The 18,705-nt window shown below is 38.9% G+C and overlaps 1 protein-coding gene across 1 annotated transcript in view; it reads left to right on the forward strand.

The window, feature by feature from the left end:
- igf2r (insulin-like growth factor 2 receptor) overlaps positions 1 to 17,836 on the forward strand; it is a 45,531-nt gene extending 27,695 nt beyond the window's left edge. Inside the window, exons 24-50 of the mRNA XM_005753248.1 lie at positions 103 to 249; positions 1,749 to 1,927; positions 2,445 to 2,532; positions 2,660 to 2,866; positions 2,960 to 3,090; positions 3,497 to 3,600; positions 4,061 to 4,194; positions 4,313 to 4,509; positions 4,740 to 4,866; positions 5,114 to 5,245; positions 6,221 to 6,380; positions 6,817 to 6,925; positions 7,755 to 7,836; positions 7,972 to 8,099; positions 8,245 to 8,394; positions 8,483 to 8,641; positions 8,768 to 8,972; positions 10,147 to 10,381; positions 10,635 to 10,771; positions 11,030 to 11,147; positions 11,699 to 11,845; positions 11,986 to 12,170; positions 12,353 to 12,539; positions 12,648 to 12,794; positions 12,894 to 12,963; positions 14,123 to 14,404; positions 14,505 to 17,836. Coding sequence (XP_005753305.1) covers positions 103 to 249; positions 1,749 to 1,927; positions 2,445 to 2,532; positions 2,660 to 2,866; positions 2,960 to 3,090; positions 3,497 to 3,600; positions 4,061 to 4,194; positions 4,313 to 4,509; positions 4,740 to 4,866; positions 5,114 to 5,245; positions 6,221 to 6,380; positions 6,817 to 6,925; positions 7,755 to 7,836; positions 7,972 to 8,099; positions 8,245 to 8,394; positions 8,483 to 8,641; positions 8,768 to 8,972; positions 10,147 to 10,381; positions 10,635 to 10,771; positions 11,030 to 11,147; positions 11,699 to 11,845; positions 11,986 to 12,170; positions 12,353 to 12,539; positions 12,648 to 12,794; positions 12,894 to 12,963; positions 14,123 to 14,404; positions 14,505 to 14,663 — 4,106 coding nt within the window. The 3' untranslated portion in view covers positions 14,664 to 17,836. The remainder of the gene's footprint in view (positions 1 to 102; positions 250 to 1,748; positions 1,928 to 2,444; positions 2,533 to 2,659; positions 2,867 to 2,959; positions 3,091 to 3,496; positions 3,601 to 4,060; positions 4,195 to 4,312; positions 4,510 to 4,739; positions 4,867 to 5,113; positions 5,246 to 6,220; positions 6,381 to 6,816; positions 6,926 to 7,754; positions 7,837 to 7,971; positions 8,100 to 8,244; positions 8,395 to 8,482; positions 8,642 to 8,767; positions 8,973 to 10,146; positions 10,382 to 10,634; positions 10,772 to 11,029; positions 11,148 to 11,698; positions 11,846 to 11,985; positions 12,171 to 12,352; positions 12,540 to 12,647; positions 12,795 to 12,893; positions 12,964 to 14,122; positions 14,405 to 14,504) is intronic.
- Positions 17,837 to 18,705: the final 869 nt, after the last annotated feature.

Raw genomic sequence — 18,705 nt, forward strand, 5'->3', positions numbered from 1 at the left:
TTTTTTTTTTTTTAGAATTTGTTAGATTACAAAAAAGTTTACTAACTTGAACATGTCTTCATTAATTAATGAATAAATCTGATTTATTTTTTTCACTTCTAGATTTGCATGGTAATGAGTATGACCTAAGTCACCTGATCCGGGATGAAGATGACTACCCGTGGAATCCCATAAACACAGATTCAGGCACATCAAGGAGGTTTTATATCAACGTCTGCAAACCCCTCCCACGTGTAGATGAGTGTCCAGGTGAGAAATTAACAGGTTTAGATAGACATAAGAGGATTTGACGTTGACGAGGATTTGACACAACTAGGGCCGCAACTATTCATTGATTATTTTTGAATAATTTGTTTATAAAAAATTCTCGATACGAAGTCTTCGATGCTTTGTTTGAGGCACGGCTCCGTAGCTCGCCATTGTCACCATGGAAATGCTAATGTGTGCGTTTCACCCACATTTGCGACTAAAGCAGACGTGCAATGCAAACATGTTTAGAGCAGCTAGTGAATAAAAATTCTGACAACATTAAGCCCACACAGGGTGCAGTTTTAAACAGAAACACCAACAACAGCAGCGGAGACTATGACGTTGGCACAGTTTAATGTGAAACCAGAGTCTGTTTACACACTGCAAAGAGACTGAGCCAGTGCTGAGAAGATGAGCGCAGGTAGAGTTAAAGAACACGTGTTTCTAGCGCCCAAAAAAGCTGCTGTTCTGGTGACCACCATTTAAACTTTTACTTTTACCAAAGCCCCTGATCAGCAAACTCCAATGTGAAGAAGACAAGCAAACTTTGTATCTGCTCCTTCCACAGCCATTTGTTTTAAACAGCGAAAAATCAGCAGTAAGCCTCCAGAAGTTGTATTAAAATATGCAGATGAACTGTTAACCTAGTCTGATACCACATTTAAACTGTACAGGTTGCTGGTTAACTGATTTGCCTTCATTTACAATTTATTGTTATAAAATACACCCAGTTAAGTCTGACATATGTTTTTTGATAGTCTTACTTCATTTACTTGGTGTAAATAAGCAGAGCAGAGAATAAGAAGAGTCTTCCATTGGAGATCGGTGATTAATATTGCTTAGAGTCGAACGGGTTAATGAACCCTAACTGATGCAGTGAGTAGCTTCTCTCTTTGTAAACAACCACGTTGCCATTCTGTGGGCGTAGAAGAGATTTTTCTCCGTTTCACAAGGGTCAAATTATTGGCCTGCATCAAGCAAAGAAAAAACGAAGAATATGAAACTACAGAAACTCGTTTAGAAACTGTGCAATGCATTTATGAAAATCTGTAACCAAAGTGGGGAAATGGAATCTGAGGAACTGATGTGGTCCAATTAAAAACAAAAAAACAAAAAAACCCAAATAATTAATAGAAATCAACATTTGAAATCACAGCTATGTTTAACATTCAAAGAGCACTTCTACTTACAAAGTCAATGACCAAGTTTTTCCACAAATGGAAAAAGCTTTATGCAGCTGTCTGACTTTTCCATCATCAATACAAGTTCTTAACATTTAATTCAGTTCTGGATGTAAATAAATGTTGTGATGTTTATAAAAATGATCTCATAGCAAATGCATGTTGTCATCAAAGCTAAATAAAAATATGAATGACTTTTTTTTGTTTTTGTTTTTTGGAAAGGCATTTTCCTAAATGCTAGACTGTAAGGATGGCACGGGATATTACTGGAAAAATGCAGGCAAATAGTTAGAGTATAACATTTTGTATTGTCTGCAGTGGGCTTTTTGGGATCCTGCGTTGTCATTGATGGCAAAGGATACAACCTGGGATACATCCAGTCCAGCCCACAGGCAGCAGAAGATGGCTCCATCAGCGTGGTGTACCAGAATGGAGACAAATGCGGGTCTTCGTCCCAGTACTCAACTCGCATCATCTTTCAGTGTGATGAAAACCCGGTGAGTGTTTTTAGACTCTTGAACTAACCCAGTCATAATGTTCACAAGATGACTATTTGATATTATTATAATATAAATGTTTTAGTTGTGTGGATCAGATTTGGTAGGAAAAATGTGATGTTTATTTTCTAGTTTCTAACTGCGATAGAGGCTAAGTGAGAAAACGTGTACTGTTTATTTTAGTGCTTTCTTCAGTAGCACTGTTAGACTTTAACTCACTAACTGAAAGCTACATTTTATGGTTACTTTGTTACCAAAAATACATAAAATAAGTTCCCCTTGAGGTATTTGCGAATGGATTTCATGATAGAGGCATACCTTCATTTTATTTGTTTGAGATGTGTACCGAATTAATCTCTGAATACCTTTTGTAGCTTTTTCTGGTCTTGTCTGTTTTAGGCAAATCACAAATAAAAATTCATTTTTGTCTTTTAAATGTTGCATGTTCAACTCTACCTGTAGCAATTTCTTTTAATCTAAATTTTGATTATTTGTGTCCATTTGTATTTACTTCAAGGGCTCTCCCATGTTTGACCGTATAGATGGTTGTGAATATGTCTTCATCTGGCGGACGTCCGAGGCCTGCCCTATCAGGAAGTCACAAGGTAAAAACGTCTGTGACAGTGGACAGAAACTGTTCCTTAAGGTTAAACATAGAGACAAAATCTGTACATTTTAGCATTTGATCCACCATGGAAATGGACAATAAATTATCCGAACTTTCCCTCATAGGTATTCACTGTCGAGTTCGTGACCCTAAGAGTGGCTATGAATTTGATCTGAGCTCTCTGAAGGGTAGAGATTACTTCCTAAATGCTGCCAAGTACACTTACTATCTTTCAATTTGCGGCGGACTCCAAAAAGATGTTTGCACCCACAGAAAGACAGGTGAAACTGTCTCCTCCTGCCAAGTTGCCGGAGGAAAACATAAGATCGCAGGTATGAAAAGACAGATTAAACATTACACTGTATAAGAAACTCTGTCATTTTTACAGTACTCGTGTTTTTAAATTTTCGCTCATGTGAACACAGGAATGGCAAACCAGGTGCTAACTTATGTTGGAGACCAGATCATCCTGAACTACTCCAGTGGAGAGATCTGCCATAAAGTTTATGAGAGGTCTACCAATATCTACTTCTCCTGCAACCCTGACAGGAATCCTGTAAGTTTAACACACACAAAAATTCTGCTCCTCCTATGTAGCTTTGAAGGGGTTGTTAACAGCGAGCAACAGATCAGATATCTGTAAGACTGACTGGTGACTGAGTGACAGTTTTGCACTTGGAGATTTGTGGTTGAAAGAATCATCCTGTGGTTTGTCCCCACATAAATGACCACTGTGTTTCAGGGCCTGCCTTCTGCACACATTACTGTTAGTTGCAGAATTGATCTCTGAATAGATAAAAAATATAAACAAGATGTATACGAAATAAAAAAAAATTAACATCTCTCTGATTCCTTTTTTTTTTTTTTTCTTAACACATAATGTTGGGCCGTTATTTTTCACGACACACAGAGGTCTTCTAAGCTCTTAAGCAATTGTGTCTAATGCTACTTCACTTTTTCAGGGAGAACCAGAGTATATTAGGGAGACTCCAAACTGCACCTATTTGTTCAACTGGCCCACTGCACTGGCCTGTGTCCCAGTCAAGACCACCAGCTGCTCTTACAAGTAAGTCGTCCTCGTGTCATTATTGCCTTCCAATTTTATGTTCTAAAAGATAAGGGTGTGTGTGTGTGTGTGTGTGTGTGTGTGTGTGTGTGTATGAGTGTATGTGTGTTTGGGGGTGCGTGTTTGTGACCTCCTGCTCACCAAAAGGATCATAAAAGCAGGAAGATTACTAAGCAACAAACAGAACCCTCACATAGATCCCTACAATAAAACACTTCAGCCTCCCCCAGCAACAAACTGGCTGGAGAAGTGACAAAGGAACGTCTTTGATCCTACAGTTTGAACTAAGACTTACAAATTTAAGTAACACAATGACAACATTTAACAATTTGACTCCAACACACGGACTTCTTTTTTTCTTATAGTGTATGTAGTTTGTGTAACTTAGTAGAATTTAATTATCATTTACAGAAAGGACCACAGTTCAGAATTTTCTCCTTTTTTCCTTTTCTCTTGTCAGTGATGATCAGGGTCGCTCGTACGACCTCTCACCTCTGGCTATGGACTCTGGGAACTGGGAGGCGGAACTTCCCACTGGGGACACGAATAAACAGTATTACATTAACGTCTGTAGGTCGCTGGTGAAGCAGAAAGGTTGGTGTAAAGGATACAGTAATGTCATTACATCTACCTCTGGTTTAGAGTTTAAATATAATTCTGGCCCAAATTTCTATGTCTTGAAATCCACTGAAAATCCTTCTCCTTGCTACAGACCCATGGAAGTGTCCCTCCACTGCAGCGTCATGCCTGAAGGTTGGAGATGAATATTTGAGTCTGGGTCAGGTCCATTCTGGTCCTACGTGGGACGGAAATGTCCTAATGCTGCAGTACACCAGCGGCCAGGCTTGTTCAGATGGAAGCCGCAACAGGATCAGTATCATCCGCTTCCAGTGTGACAAAAACAAAGTGGTAAGAACTGTACTCAAAAGATGGTCAGCTAAAATGTTTGATGGCAGTCAGGCTGTAAAACATGCAGTAAACAGTTTGTTGAGCATCAAATGGCTTTCTAAACCACACGTGAGGTGGAATGTAGGATCCATGTAGAAGAGGCTCACTGCTTTTCCCCCGTAGGGTCCAAATTTGAGTTATTTTAAAATATAAAAAAAAATAAAAAACATGTATTTATATGCCCCACATAGAACTCTCGGCCTACTCTGATCTCTGACATTGAAGACTGTGTGTACACCTTCATGTGGAAAACAGCTGCTGCCTGCCCTCTAAATAGTGTCCAGCATGACAACTGCAGAGTCACCAACCCTGCTACAGGTCAGAAACACACACTTTCTCCTCATATCATCTTTGTTTATTTTGATATACCTGCTGGAGTAATAAAAGGAGAATGTTATGGTAATATGCATTTAAATTTAAGTTCTCAAAAAGCATCTGCTTTCCCTTTTTATTCCTCTTTATGTCTGCTGATCTCTGGTATTCTCTTAAGAGTGTGTAAAGATGTGCACAAGTTAAATATCTATTTCTAAATAGCCGCAGTGCTAAACCATGACATCTTCCATAGGTCATTTATTTGACCTGAACCCCTTGAAGAAGGATGAGGGTTACACTGTGCACCATCATAAGGACCAGAAGATGGTGTTCCGCATGAACATCTGTGGATCTGTGGCCAACACTGGTTGCAGCCCTGACACTGGTACGTCACTGCAATCGGCGAGTTGTTAATTTAGCCGCACCACATTTCTGGATTATATTAGCCAATTTCTCATTACAAAAAAATGAAAGATCTACCAAGTTGAGAAGTATACTTGGATTATTTTAATTCTATGAATTGTGAAAAATCAGCAGTGGTGGTAGCTTTTGGTATGCTGCTTCACATATTTCTCTGGTCCAGGGCCTCTCTCAGTTGAATATTATACAATTTGGCGCAGCAGATAAATTTGACTCTGTTGTGCAATCATGTCGATGGAAGTCTAGCAGATCATTCCTCTTCAGTCACTGAGACGATCAGAGGTCTCTGTTATGTCATCATTGAATCAGAGTGTATACAGGAGTCACTTTCAGGCAATCGGTTCTGCTTTTAACCAGTCAGTTACTTTATAAAGAAAACAAAGTGCCTCTGTAGATTGCTTCCTTCAACTTTAATCTGGTTACTGTTTAGTCTTGCTTAGATATTCAGAAAGTTTATGAAACACCAAAAACGTCATAACTGTTTGTCTGCAACACAAGCAACGAATGAAACCCAAACAGACACTTGAATTTCCAGGTTCTCTCAAATTATTGACCGCTCGCTTACCAGAGAGTTAAAAAATGGTCTGGATTTGTAACTTATGATGGCTATGCTAAGAAATGTTTAATCAGCATCAGATACACAGTGGGAGAGAATAATATGTGGCAATACAAGTGCAGTAAGGTCATGATTCGAATGCTCAACAATGGGATATATTTGCAGTCCTGAAAAAAATACTATTAATTAAAAAGTAATAATAAAAACGAATCCCAGAGTCTGAGCTGAATTTGATCACTCACTCGCTAAGAAATATAAATATTTCCCAAAAAACTTTGAGCGTTCAGCAGATTTCCAGCTGGTAGAACAGATCTATGGAATATTTATATTTTTGTGTTTTACATTTAAAGCTTTCTGAATGATCTCCATGAATATGTGTTATAGCTGTGTGCATTAAGGAAGGGAGTGATGTGGTCAGTGGTGGTAAGGTGAGCAATAAGCTCTCATACAAGGACCATGTTCTGGAGCTCACCTATGAAGAAGGAAGTCCATGCCCTGCAAATCGTAGCCTCACCCACAGCACCGTCATCAGCTTCATCTGCAGGTACATTTTCCTCCATTTGCATCTTAATTTTCATCTATAACTACGTCAAGCATAGAGCATTCTCAGGAATCACATTTTCTCAAACCTGCGTTGTTCAGGAATAGCAAACTGAGATTTAAAGTGCCCCTTAAGAGAAAATTCATACCTGTATACATCGTGATACTGTGTGTCATTTGTTTCCTCCAATTTTCCTAAATGTAAAACTAACTTGAATTAATCCTTTATTTCAGAATCTGGTAGTGATGGAAAAGCTAGTGTGAGAGCTTTATTGATGAAGTAGTGCTTCATCTTTTAAAGAGTAAACTCACTACAAGTATTTACAGATTTGTTAAACGCCTTTTTAATGCAACCTTGGTGATTTTAATATATTTATTTAGAATAAACGAGTGAATGTTGTTTGTTTGTTTGTTTGTTTGAATGTTTTGTGTTTGTGCAGGCCAGCTAGCATGAGCTCAGCCCCCTCAGAGCCAGTGCTGATTGGCTCAAACACTGAAACGTGCACGCACTTCTTCGCTTTCCACACACCGTTGGTTTGTGAGCAGCCTGTAAGTATGTTTGTGTGAGAGAAGACTCACCAGTCCATCACAGGTGGAAAAGGAATGTACTTTTGTAATAAGATTTAAAAATAAAGTTAGTGTTTTCCCTTGTAGTAAATTAAGTAGAAAAGTGCTGTATAAAAAAACTACTCAAGCTCCCATGAGTACTCAAAGTGCTTGTCTCATTCACCCATTCATACAAGCACCTTAAGTGCTTTCTAGCTAACAATTAGCACACCAATGGATGCAACAGAGTGAACCTTGGTGTCACTACCTGCACACATGCAGACCCCAACCTTCAGATTAGTAGACAACCTGCTCTACGGCCTGAGCTACAGCCTCACAGCTGATGAAAAATCATAAATGATTATAGCGTGTTTGCTGTGATATAACCAGCTGCTTACTGTTCACTGCACAGATGAGGGAGAAAATTGTTTAGACAGAAAGACTGCATACAGTCAATACAGCCTGTTGTTGCAGTGCTTCCTTTATGTTGAAAAGCTGTTTTGACATACTGCAGTTCAGTTGGAAAACAGGGTGTGCTCTTTCCTAATATGGCACATAATTTCTCAGAGAGAAGCAAACTTAAGTTAACAGAGGCAGACAGGTCACCTGAAGTCAGCTTCTTAGGGGTCATCAAAGGAGCGGGGAATGTCCAATGATAAGCAGATGTCCCTGAAGCTTTTGTGTAGTCTCTAAAAGTTTGGTAACATTAGAAAATAAACATGGTTGAACTCCTGGACTCTAAAGTTGTAATTGTTTGATGGCTCATGACTTACAGTATAGTTTTGTGCTCTAAAAAGGGATTTTTCTTTTCTGCTTTTCCTTTAATAAAAAGGTAACTTGTTCAGTCCAGAACGGCTCTGCTCTCATAGACCTGACTCCTCTGATTCATGTCAGCGGATACTACACAGCAACAGGTCAGTGAGACACAGCCTCTCACACCTATAGATATAGCAGAGTTGCATCATTTTGAGTTAAAATAACGAGTCCCTGTACAACAATATGCACTGTGTCAGTCCTTAACAGTCTGCATGTTCCTCCTTTGAGAATAGATGATGACATTGACCCGGATAACCCAGACTTCTACGTCAACATCTGCCAGCCTCTAAACCCCATCCCTGGGGTCAACTGCCCACCTGGAGCCGCTGTCTGCATGGATCCATATGACGGACCACCTGTGGTGAGTTCTTTGACAAATGCTGTCCTTTACACTATTTAAAAAAAAAAAAAAGAAGTTTAATTGCTTTGATCTGCCTTACCAAGGCAGTGACATCACAAGGACTTAATGTTAATAAAATAATAATTTTTATTATTGTCTCTTGAAGGAAATTGGTCGCACCACCCTTGGTCCAGAGCTCAACAAATTAACAAGGGAGGTATCCATCACCTACAACAGCTCAACAAAGTGTGCTTTGGACCCTCTACAGAACTACACTTCAACCATTGTCTTTACCTGCCGGAGAGGCCTCGAGCTGGTCAGCAGAGCTATATAATAAGAGTATTTACTTTTTGCCTGTTCTCTTTATCCTGGTTATTTTTTAACTACTTTCTATCTCTGAACAGGGCTCTCCGCAAATGCTGAGGCTGCAGGGCTGCGTCTATTTCTTTGAGTGGGCAACCCCGATAGTCTGTTCAGATGCCACTAACATCAGCGGCTGCCAGCTTACTGACTCTCAGCTCCAGTTTACATTTGACCTGTCAAACCTCTCCAAGGAAGTCCAGGTGAGCTGATGATATACTGAACACTTTCTAACCAGAGGAAGTCTATTTGATTCAAAAGTTTCACTGTAACAGAAATATTCTTTGTTTAGAAGCATAGGAAGGTCAGAGCTCTGTGTGTATGTCTAGGTAAACGGGAACTCGGGTACGTATCACATCAAAGTCTGCGGCTCAGTGGAAGTACCGGGCTGTGAGCAGAGTGCAGTGTGCTACGTTTCTGGTTCAGACAAGTTGGGGTCATCATTTGGCATCAGTAAAGCCATGACAATGGACTTCAAACACGAAGAGCAGGCTGTGCTGATGCAGTATGGTGGAGGATATCCCTGCGCACTAGGTAAAGTCTTCTGTAATTAGTAAAGCTCTTATAGCTAGCTCAAAAACAAGGTATGATGTTAATGGGAAAAATGCTTCAAAAGAAAAAACTGAAAGAAAATGACGTTTTATTGTTCACAGCCTCAAAATATACACAATATATCATACAAATTCGCAATAATGATATTAGTATTTATTTAAGAAAAATGACTGAACAGCATTTTTATTGGTCACCGCAGCTTGCAAATAGCAGCATTTATCAGAAGAAACAAATTAAGGAAGTTTTCCCTGCATGTTCTCCCTGCGTTTGCATGTGTTCTCTGTGGGTAGTCCAGCTTCCTTCCTTCAGTTGCTGAGTATTTTGAGGAGTTGATGTGAGAGGTTTGTTTCTTTTAGACATAAGCTGGGACATGGCAACACGAAAGCTGGGTAATAAGAAAATAAGCACACAAAAAAATATGATGGCTACTATAAAATATGAACTTTAACGTTGGTATTTTTTATTTTAACTTCTAACTGCAGTTGTCACTATCAGTGGTCCAAAGCACAGATAAAAGTTTTACAGAATAGCTAATCTTGTGTTGTGTCAGCAGTGCAACACACATGAAGGAAAGTAATGATAAATTTTGTATAGGTGCAATATTTCTGATTAGAGCAATGCTTAGATGCACTTTTGAAAAGATTAAACTCTTTCTTTCTTCATGCATGGCGAAAACATTTTTATGTGTTTTAGCAGTCAGATTTAGTTTGTTTACTTTTAGAGAAATGACTTATAATCAATTGTGGCTTCATGTTGACGTGGGAAAAAATACAAAACTAAGAACTGTATATAAAAGATGGATGTGGCCTCTTTGATGATACCTGTTTAAACTCGAAATTATTGGAGGTGAGGCCAGAGGAGAGCTGCCCTTAACAACACACCTGAACCAGTTTATTATAAAGAGTAAAACTAAAGTCCCAGTCCTTACACCTGTTATGAATGAGGAAAACAAAACAATTTTTTTATCAAGCTGTAAATGCTCATTTTTGGGCAACTTAGGTTGGGGGTGGGCTTCTCGTTGTCTTCTTCTTCTGTCTAAATAAAGGCATTAACTCCTTCCTGATAGTTTAACATACTTATCCTAATGCTGTGTTGTCTTCACTTCCAAAACTGAAAATCTTTTGTTTTTCTTTTTATTTCCCTCTCTCTCTCCCAGCCTCGGCTAAGCATCAGTCCTCCATATTGTTTACATGCGACCATTCTGTAGGAAGTGGTTCTCCAGAGCTGCTCTCAGAGACAGCAGGTTGTACAGTCACTTTCCAGTGGCGCACCAATGCAGTTTGTACCCCAAGGAAGATGGAGTGTAAGCTCGTCAGCCAGCATAAGACCTTTGACCTCCGAGCACTTTCCTCCCTCACTGAGCCGTGGAAGTTCAGCTACAAAGGAGATTCGTAAGTGTGGTTTTGATTCCTTAATCGAAGGCAGTAAATCCACAGTTCGATTCTGGAGCTCTGCAGTCGTTCTGCACACACTTTTGATGCTTTTCCAACTTTTCACTATTTATTAGATCTATTTATATTTAGCAATGCATATGCCTCATATAAGATGCATTAGCCCTTTCTTAAAAAGAATTTCTAAACTCATGCTGTGGTCTTATGATTCCTCACTCTTTAAAATTTGGCATCTTTGTTTCTGTGGCTTCAGGTATTTCATCAACCTGTGTCAGGGTATCCGTGGTGGGCTGCCAGGCTGTCCTGAAGATGCAGCCGTATGCCGCCGCACAGCAGCAGGAAAAACCGAAGTCCTGGGCCGAGTTTACACGCAGAAAATGGAGTCCAGTGGTGTGCAAACCATTGCAAATACTTTACATTTATTGGTGTCAGTTTGTGTAAAGGATATTTTATATAAATGTTTTTTACTACCATTATTATAAGAAATAAACTGAAAACAGTGTAGACTAAGAGTTAAATATGTAAGCAAGGATCACTGATTAGACATATTTGTTTGCCTTTAGGTCTTGTTTTCTTCTCTCACAGGAGTGTTTTTGATGTTAGAGAACTTTATCCTGACAGTCTCAAGAGATTTCCCTTCCTCCACAGGTGGGAAGATTTTTGTGAACTATTCAGCAGGAGATGAATTATGCCCTAAACGCCAGAAAGCCAAGACCATAATCCAGCTGAGCTGCGGCTCCACAGTGGGACACCCCAAAGTTATCAGGTAACAAAACCTCTTTTAGAGATTTTAATGTTTCCCTTCAGTAGAAATTTGATTAATTCGTTTAATACAACATTGGTATTAAATTACTGTATCAAATTAACAGAATGTTTAAACTTAGAATCATTTATTATCCTGTTTATTTGTTTTAAGATTATAGCAAATTTTTTTAGCTTTTTTTTCTTTTCTTTTTTTTGCTTTATTTCATAAACTTTAGTTTTAGTTAATTGAGTAACATAACATTTCTCAGCAGACTAAATGTTGTTCAGTTGCATCACATTGTCTGAAATTAATGCAACAAATGTTTCCTGTTAAATTGTCACGTGTTGTTTTTCCTGATCTGTATCTCTGTGTATATTCACATAAAAGTTGTGTTTACATTGCCTATTTTAAAACAATTTTAACTTGTGTTTCATTTGTCTTTTTTCCCACAAGTCTCAGTGCCCTTGTTTTGTTTTTGTTATTTTGTTATTTGAACTGGTCCTCTGCATCTTAAAGTAGACCTGTTATGCTTTATTCTTATTTGAATATCCTATATTCTCTTGTCTGTGCAGGGTTGATGAGGGTTCATGTGAGTTCTTGATAGGCTGGGAGACTCTGGAAGCTTGTGCAGTGAAACCAACGGAGGTACAGATGGTAAATGGAACCATAAAGGTTCCTAAAACTGGAGTCAGCTTCAGTCTGGGAGCACTCTACTTCAGGTAACAGAGTTCACCTGTGTCATCCACTCATTATACTTCACCTCATATAAATTTCAGTTTCAATCAGCAAGCAAAAAAACGCACTTCTAAAATTCTTTCTGTCACAAAAGTTTCATTTGGGGTTTTTTTCTGCCTTTTAGCCTCCATCAGGCGTCTGGAGACATTCGTAACAACGGCGACCGCTACATCTACCACATCCAGTTGTCTGGTATCACCAATAAATCCCTGCCCAAATGTCTTGGTGCAAACATCTGCCAGGTGAAACAGAATGACACCTACAGCCGCAAGATTGGCTCATCCAACAAAGCCAAGTACTACATAAAAGGTAAACAGAAGAGGATTTTGATCTATCATTCAAAACCCTTTGCAAAGCATGTGATTGGCAATGACATCAGTGCAAAAAAAAAAACCCACACCTGCATAAGAAACAAAGTGCCATTTCATTTTAGCATGAGTCCTTCCATTTGGAGGTCACAGCATCTTAACATGTTTTTGTTTTTCCATCAGGAGGAAATGTGGATGTGATAGTGCCTTCTGAGTCAGAGTGTGGCCGCGCGAAGAACAAAACGGTTTCATCCACAATCAGGTTTCACTGTAACCCGTCAGCAGGTGTCGGCATCCCGGAGTTTATGCTGGAGACGGACAATTGCCAGTATCTGTTTGTGTGGCACACAAACGCTGTGTGCGATCTGATGTGAGTCTTTTTTTTCTTATTCTTTTTTATTAACAATCTGACTTTAATCCCAAGAGCACAAAACACTAGATAAATATGTTGAAGTCTCCTCTCTGGATTGAATTTCAGGACTGTTGACAGGCAGATAAATGATGACGGTGAAGACACTCCGCCTCTGTCTAGGCGGAGCCAAGCAATGGGGGTGGTGCTGAGCCTCCTGTTGGTGGTTCTAATTGTGTGTCTGATGGGGCTTCTGCTGCACAAGAGAGAGAGGAGGTGAGACCATGAGTATCCATTTTTGGTACATATATATATTTTTAAAAAAATATATTTTGTATGAAAGCCTCTTTCATAATCTCACCTGTCTGTGTCCAGGGAACTGGTGAGGCAGAAGATCGCTGGTTGTTGTAGGAGAGGAAACCAAGTCTCCTATAAATATTCCAAGGTTGGTTGAGCTAATGAATGAACGAGTTTCAAAGTTACTTTGTATTTTCCCTGGTCTAAAGATCAGAAAGCATAACGCAAGGAAGAGTCACGAGTGGGTTACTGGCACTGACAGGGAATAAAGCTGCTGCTCAGGGTGAAGCCAAGGCCAAAATAACAAATGGCACAATAAAACAAAACAAACAAAATAATTCAAAACTCCGACTCCAACATGATCCCTCATGTTATTTAAAGGGTTTCTGTAACTTGTAACTAGAGAAGGAACATGTTATGCTGCAGCCACTCCTAGGGTAATAATGGCTGGAGAAAGCAGCACAACCCAAATGAGTTCAACTTGCAATTAACTGTCAGTCTTGTTGCCTTTGAAATGGTTGCTTCAAAGATGGGGACCAGTTGTGCTACCACTCGCAGTTAGTTTCTGCATTCAAAGCAACGTTGGTGCATCAAGGCTATCAGCTTGTGATTGAATGGGGGAAAGCTAGCAAATGCCTGGACTCTGACAATGATAAACGGTGATAAATCAGCGAAAATCACAAATCTGTTGCTGTCTACATACTCAGAAATTCACATCAACTCCTTAAAGAGTCAGAGTCCAGCCAGAAGAAAAATTAACAAATGCCTGCACAAATGAAGCAGCTGCAGGACATGGATTTAAATACAAATTGCCAAATGACAAAGCAGCTTTATTTTTGTGGCAACTTTGGTTAGATATAGAAATAAAACCAGAGTACAACCAGTTGGTAACCAGCGGAGTCGAGTCTGCGTTTACAACTAAATTTGTGCGAGAATACACTTTTCCAATTTCAGCAAAGACATCTGAGTATTCACTGGTGCAGCCACGCCCACTTTGAAATGGCTGTATGAAGCTGTGGTAGCCGTGTCATATTCTAGCTGTACCTGAACATGGACTTAAGTTTTTCTTAAGGTAATAATATAAAGTGATAAAGTAATCATATTAATAAATAAAAAAGGACAACTTAAGGATTACATGTTACATCACTAATGATTAAACACTAAGGTTATTTTTATAGCTTAGCGAATATTCAAAAAGCCATAGCATGCTACAAATGAGATACTCTAGTGAAGCTTTTTTTAAACAACCATGTAGATGAGTAAAAACTTAATATGCATCTTATTGTTTGTGCCTTTTAAATACTCAGGTCAGCACAGATGAAGAAGGAGGAGAGGAGGAGATGGAATGGCTGATGGAGGAGATCGATGCTCCTCCCACATCTTCATCGTCTTTGCACCGTGGCAAGAATAACCAAAGCAACGGTCACATCACGACCAAGCCTGTGAATACAGAAGGTCTGCGGTCGTTCTCGCTGGACGATCAGGATGACGACAGCGAGGACGAGGTGCTGAGTGTCCCCGGGGTACGTGTGATAAAATCGTCAGGACTCGCTAAGCACTCTACGGCTCATCGCAGCGCCTTCTTGCAAGTCAGTTCTTTGTCTTTTTCTCTGGTATCATCTCAGTCGTTCATGGTAGCAATGATTGCACCCATTGCTCTCAAAAGCTCACAGAAGTCTTTCATTTCAGGAGGAGAGCGACGAGGACCTGGTGGGCCTCCTGGACGAGTCAGATAGGAAAAGGAAGAGCAGCAAACCTCGCTCTTCTGGCCTTAACCACGGTAACAACACGGCAGCGAACAAGAAACGGGAAGAAGACGACAGTGACGAGGACCTCCTCAGGGTGTGATGTCACTCTGTCCTTCCTGGTTCTCTCCATCCAATCCGAACTCTTCTCTCTCAGTGAATGTCTCCATAATAGCAACAGTGAAATGCCAACAACACACCGAAGACAGAAACCTTTCCTTTCTTTAGGGATATATTTTTATTGGGCTGCACCTTCATTCGGCCGACACAGACTCAGTCCAGTTCACCGTCCACATGTAATTTTTATTTGACAGCTCATTTAAAGTGTTCTTAAGGTTCTTTTGAACTCCACCATATTGTCTTTCATAATCCCGATGCTTCAGCCTTGCCACATTTGTCTGATGAAGAACGAACAAGCCAGCTCTTAAAATCGACTCTGGGAGCACACAAAGCTTCTTTCTAATGTGATTTCCAGCTTGATGTGTCAACTAGACATGTCACCATAACCATATGCACCAAACGGTAAACAATGATACCACAACACTATCATTACAAGAAGGGAAAATCTGATATCATCACTGAAATGAGGCATGATAAGATGTGAATGAAAATTAAGTTATATATGTATCTTCTATTTTCTTCTGTTTTGAACTGAAGCTGTTTTCCTACCTTGATTAATGGTACTAACACTGGCTGTGTGTCTGCTTGTGGACTGTGTGAAGGTACTTAATAAGGAAGACTTTTTTTTTTCTGTTTGGAGTTGTTTCTTTGCGCTCCATTGGCCCGCAGGTACTTTATGAAAAAACTGTCATGAGATTTATTCCCATAGCTTAGGCAGTGAAGGTGCCAGCTTCTTTCTAAAAAGGGAATGAAGACACCAGTTTGTTTTCGTGCTGTTTACAGTTGCTTTTATAGCAGACCCGTTTTCCCCTTCTTTGCCCTCGAAAAGAAAGCACGATGCCTTCATACTGATGAATTTACTTTGCATTTTCATCTATGAATCATGTCCAGCAACGGATTGAATTTCTTTGATTGTCTTGATTTGATCAGAGACGTTGTAAATAGATGATAATGTTCTATAATATGGACGTTTCGTTTATAATCTTCACCGGTGAATTGTTCACGTTTGTTTTGGTGATTATTTAACGGCTCGTCCGAGCTGATTACGTTTGTTTCTCTGTTCTGTGTGAAAATGGAGGTGGCCTTAAGTATGAATGGATGGTTGAAGAAAGTTGAAAGTGAAACTGGAGGCGTTCCTTTGGATTGATTTGGTCCCCTCCCGTCCTGTTAAAGCCATATTTCTACTGCCACCCTTGGCACTAATGTAGGGAAATCGATTTTTATTTTTTTTCCCTTTTCATGCTCGTGTGCTCTGGTACTTTACAGGCTCAGTTGTTGTACTCAGATCTGATTGCTGCGTGAAAAGTGAAGCCAACTTTTCGTAGTGCTGAAATCCGCCCTGTTCAGCCAAATGCATGATGCAAAAGATGGTAGTGAAACTAAAATGCAGGCTGTTTTGCTTTTTCACAGAGGATGTCAGTAATAATGGAAACCTACTTTATGCCATATTTCCACATGAGAGTAATTAAATCTGTAAGCTTGCACAGTGTAAACACAGCATGATTGAGATTGATTTTTCTACAACAGTTAGAGCTCAGACCGGGTGATTTTACAAAACAAACACACCTCAAATACGGTGATTTTATGGACACATGATCATCACAAAAAACAATTAGGTTGGATTATTCTGTTTTCACTTCACTCTTCTTTCTGATGTGCAGAGCAGCTGAAAACCAATAAAATAGCTGCTGTTAATCTCAATTTTTTCCAGTTAATTGGTTTAGAGAAAAGTAGCACACCCTCATAAAGGAAGGTGGACTTTTTGAAAATAGTTTAAAAAAACAAACAAACAAACTGAAAGTCTACTTTGTAGGTTTCCACTAATTAATCAGATTTGGTTGGTTGGTCAAATTGACTGAAATGTCAGTTTAAAACTTTGCAAACTCCCTGAAGACATCAAGTCTAAAGATTTAGCCTAATTACTGCTAACAGGGAGGCACATTTAAAGCTAAAACGATTTTTTAATTAAAATAATCTGTACTATTCTTTGGTTTTGACTCCTCTACTATAAACAACTGTTTGCTTTCACTGGCAATAATAAGTTTTGAGTTTCAGCCTTGTAATTGGAACAAAAAATATATCTGAAAACTGTGTCGCTGCTTGTATAACCAGGATGGGGTGAGCTGCAGCCCTTGGTAGCATAAATCTTTATCTCTGTACATCAGTAATAACTTCTCATTTTCTCCAACTGGGGAAAGGAGGTGAACAATCCTGAGCTTAATTAAATCACTTTGCAGTGCATTTGTTGATCCATAGCCAGACATTTACTACCATAAAAAAACGTGCCCTTGATCGTATATTCATCACATTAGTTGCCGTTGCATTGCTGGTGTAGATTAATATTTGTGTTTTCACAGTATTCAAATGTGAGTTTATTGCTAAAACCTCAATAACAAAGATTTGCCATTCAGGGTATTTCTAAAGCTTTGTACACATAATTGTTAAGCGCGTTTTTGTACGATGCCACGTGCCCAAAAAATACTGATAAAATAATGAGAAACAGCATTTAATAAAATAATTGTCATTTGCACTGTAAACTTCAGTGTTTCACAGAAAGGGGTTTGAGGAGTGTTGTGATAGCAAAGAGTAGAAACAGATCGCACTCCTCCTTTTACTTATTCTGTTTCTCTCTGATTACAAACTGAACATTTCCAAAGCAGCTTTTGACATTTTAAAACTCTCTTAATAAACTCTCTTATCATATAATCATATTATTGTGCTACTGATCTGAAATTCTGAACAGTGCAAGTGTATCTACCTTTAACAGCTTAAAGAATGAGAGTACACGGCACATGGTCAGGTTTCCAGAAACATGACAATGACATTGGTAACAGGTGAAATATTTATGATCAGTATTTATCATAAAATATGATTGTAACGAAGACTTTTTATAAACTTTCCTTTTACGTGTTCGTTCATTCAGCGTGTGGTTTTGCTATATGAACTTGAGCTGTTCTTCTTAAAGTTTTTTTTACCAGAATCCTGACCCTGTTATTCTGAGAGGTGAATTGAAAGTGTCTGTGTTTGGCACTTTGTAGTCATCTCTCCCGAGTCTCAACATTGTAGCACTCCTCATTTCAGAGTAGCAGGAGGTAAAGTTTGTGAAGTTATTTGTTCATTGTTGCATTAAATTTGTTTCTGCTTTGCACCAAAGTTCCCGTGGCTCATCTGCATGGTACTGTACTGAACCATCTCTTTCTTGAAGTTATTACTGGACATTCTTGTGCTTTTTTTGTTTGTTTGTTTTTGTCCACAGTCGTGGAAACATTTGGATATGATGAAACAAATTTAGTATGTGAGACTGACATCAAGCAGCAGACAAACCAACTGAAAAAAGAGGGGAAAAAAAGCACAAGAAACTTTCTTCAATGATTTGGTACGATGGGATATCATCATTATGTTTTAGTTGATGTAAGGTTATGTTTGATGTTTTCAGCTCTTTGCCTGTTTTCCTATTTAAAATAAAAAATATGTAAAATATTGCATTATTTGAATAAATAAGAGATCTGCTGTTTATTACTTTTGTGGTGTAATCTCATTTTATGTCTGACAAAATTTCTAAAAGAAAGAAATTATTTAAAAGTCAACTTTGGCAACATTGCAATTAAGTTCTTATTTGGACGAACTTGAGATTTGACCTGAAGACGTCCTGACATCTGGCTTGTGCTCAATAATTTGAAACTTATTTTTGTCATCTCATCTTGTCTGGACTGACTTACTGTATGAAAGAAGAATGAGCCTTGAACGTTGAATGAAATGAACTTGTTTTGAATGAGACTTCCTAACATCTATTCTTGGGTAAAATAAGGTTTTATCCAAGAATAGGTCTTAGGTCTTTAAAATTTGTCTCAAAGAAGCTGAGACTAAAACCTATGCAAATATTAAAATATTTCAGGTACAATGAGGTAGGAGAATTTTGGGTGGGGGGAGAGAATCCTTTGCTCTTGTTTTCAATAACTTGATCCTGTCTCGGGCTTCAAGTTGCTTAAAATGATTTCACACTAGTTAAGACTTGAGTCTTAGTT

The sequence above is a fragment of the Pundamilia nyererei genome, unplaced genomic scaffold (genome assembly GCF_000239375.1).
Source record: "Pundamilia nyererei isolate P.nyererei 1_Seehausen unplaced genomic scaffold, PunNye1.0 scaffold00415, whole genome shotgun sequence".
NCBI classification, from domain to species: Eukaryota; Metazoa; Chordata; class Actinopteri; order Cichliformes; family Cichlidae; genus Pundamilia; species Pundamilia nyererei.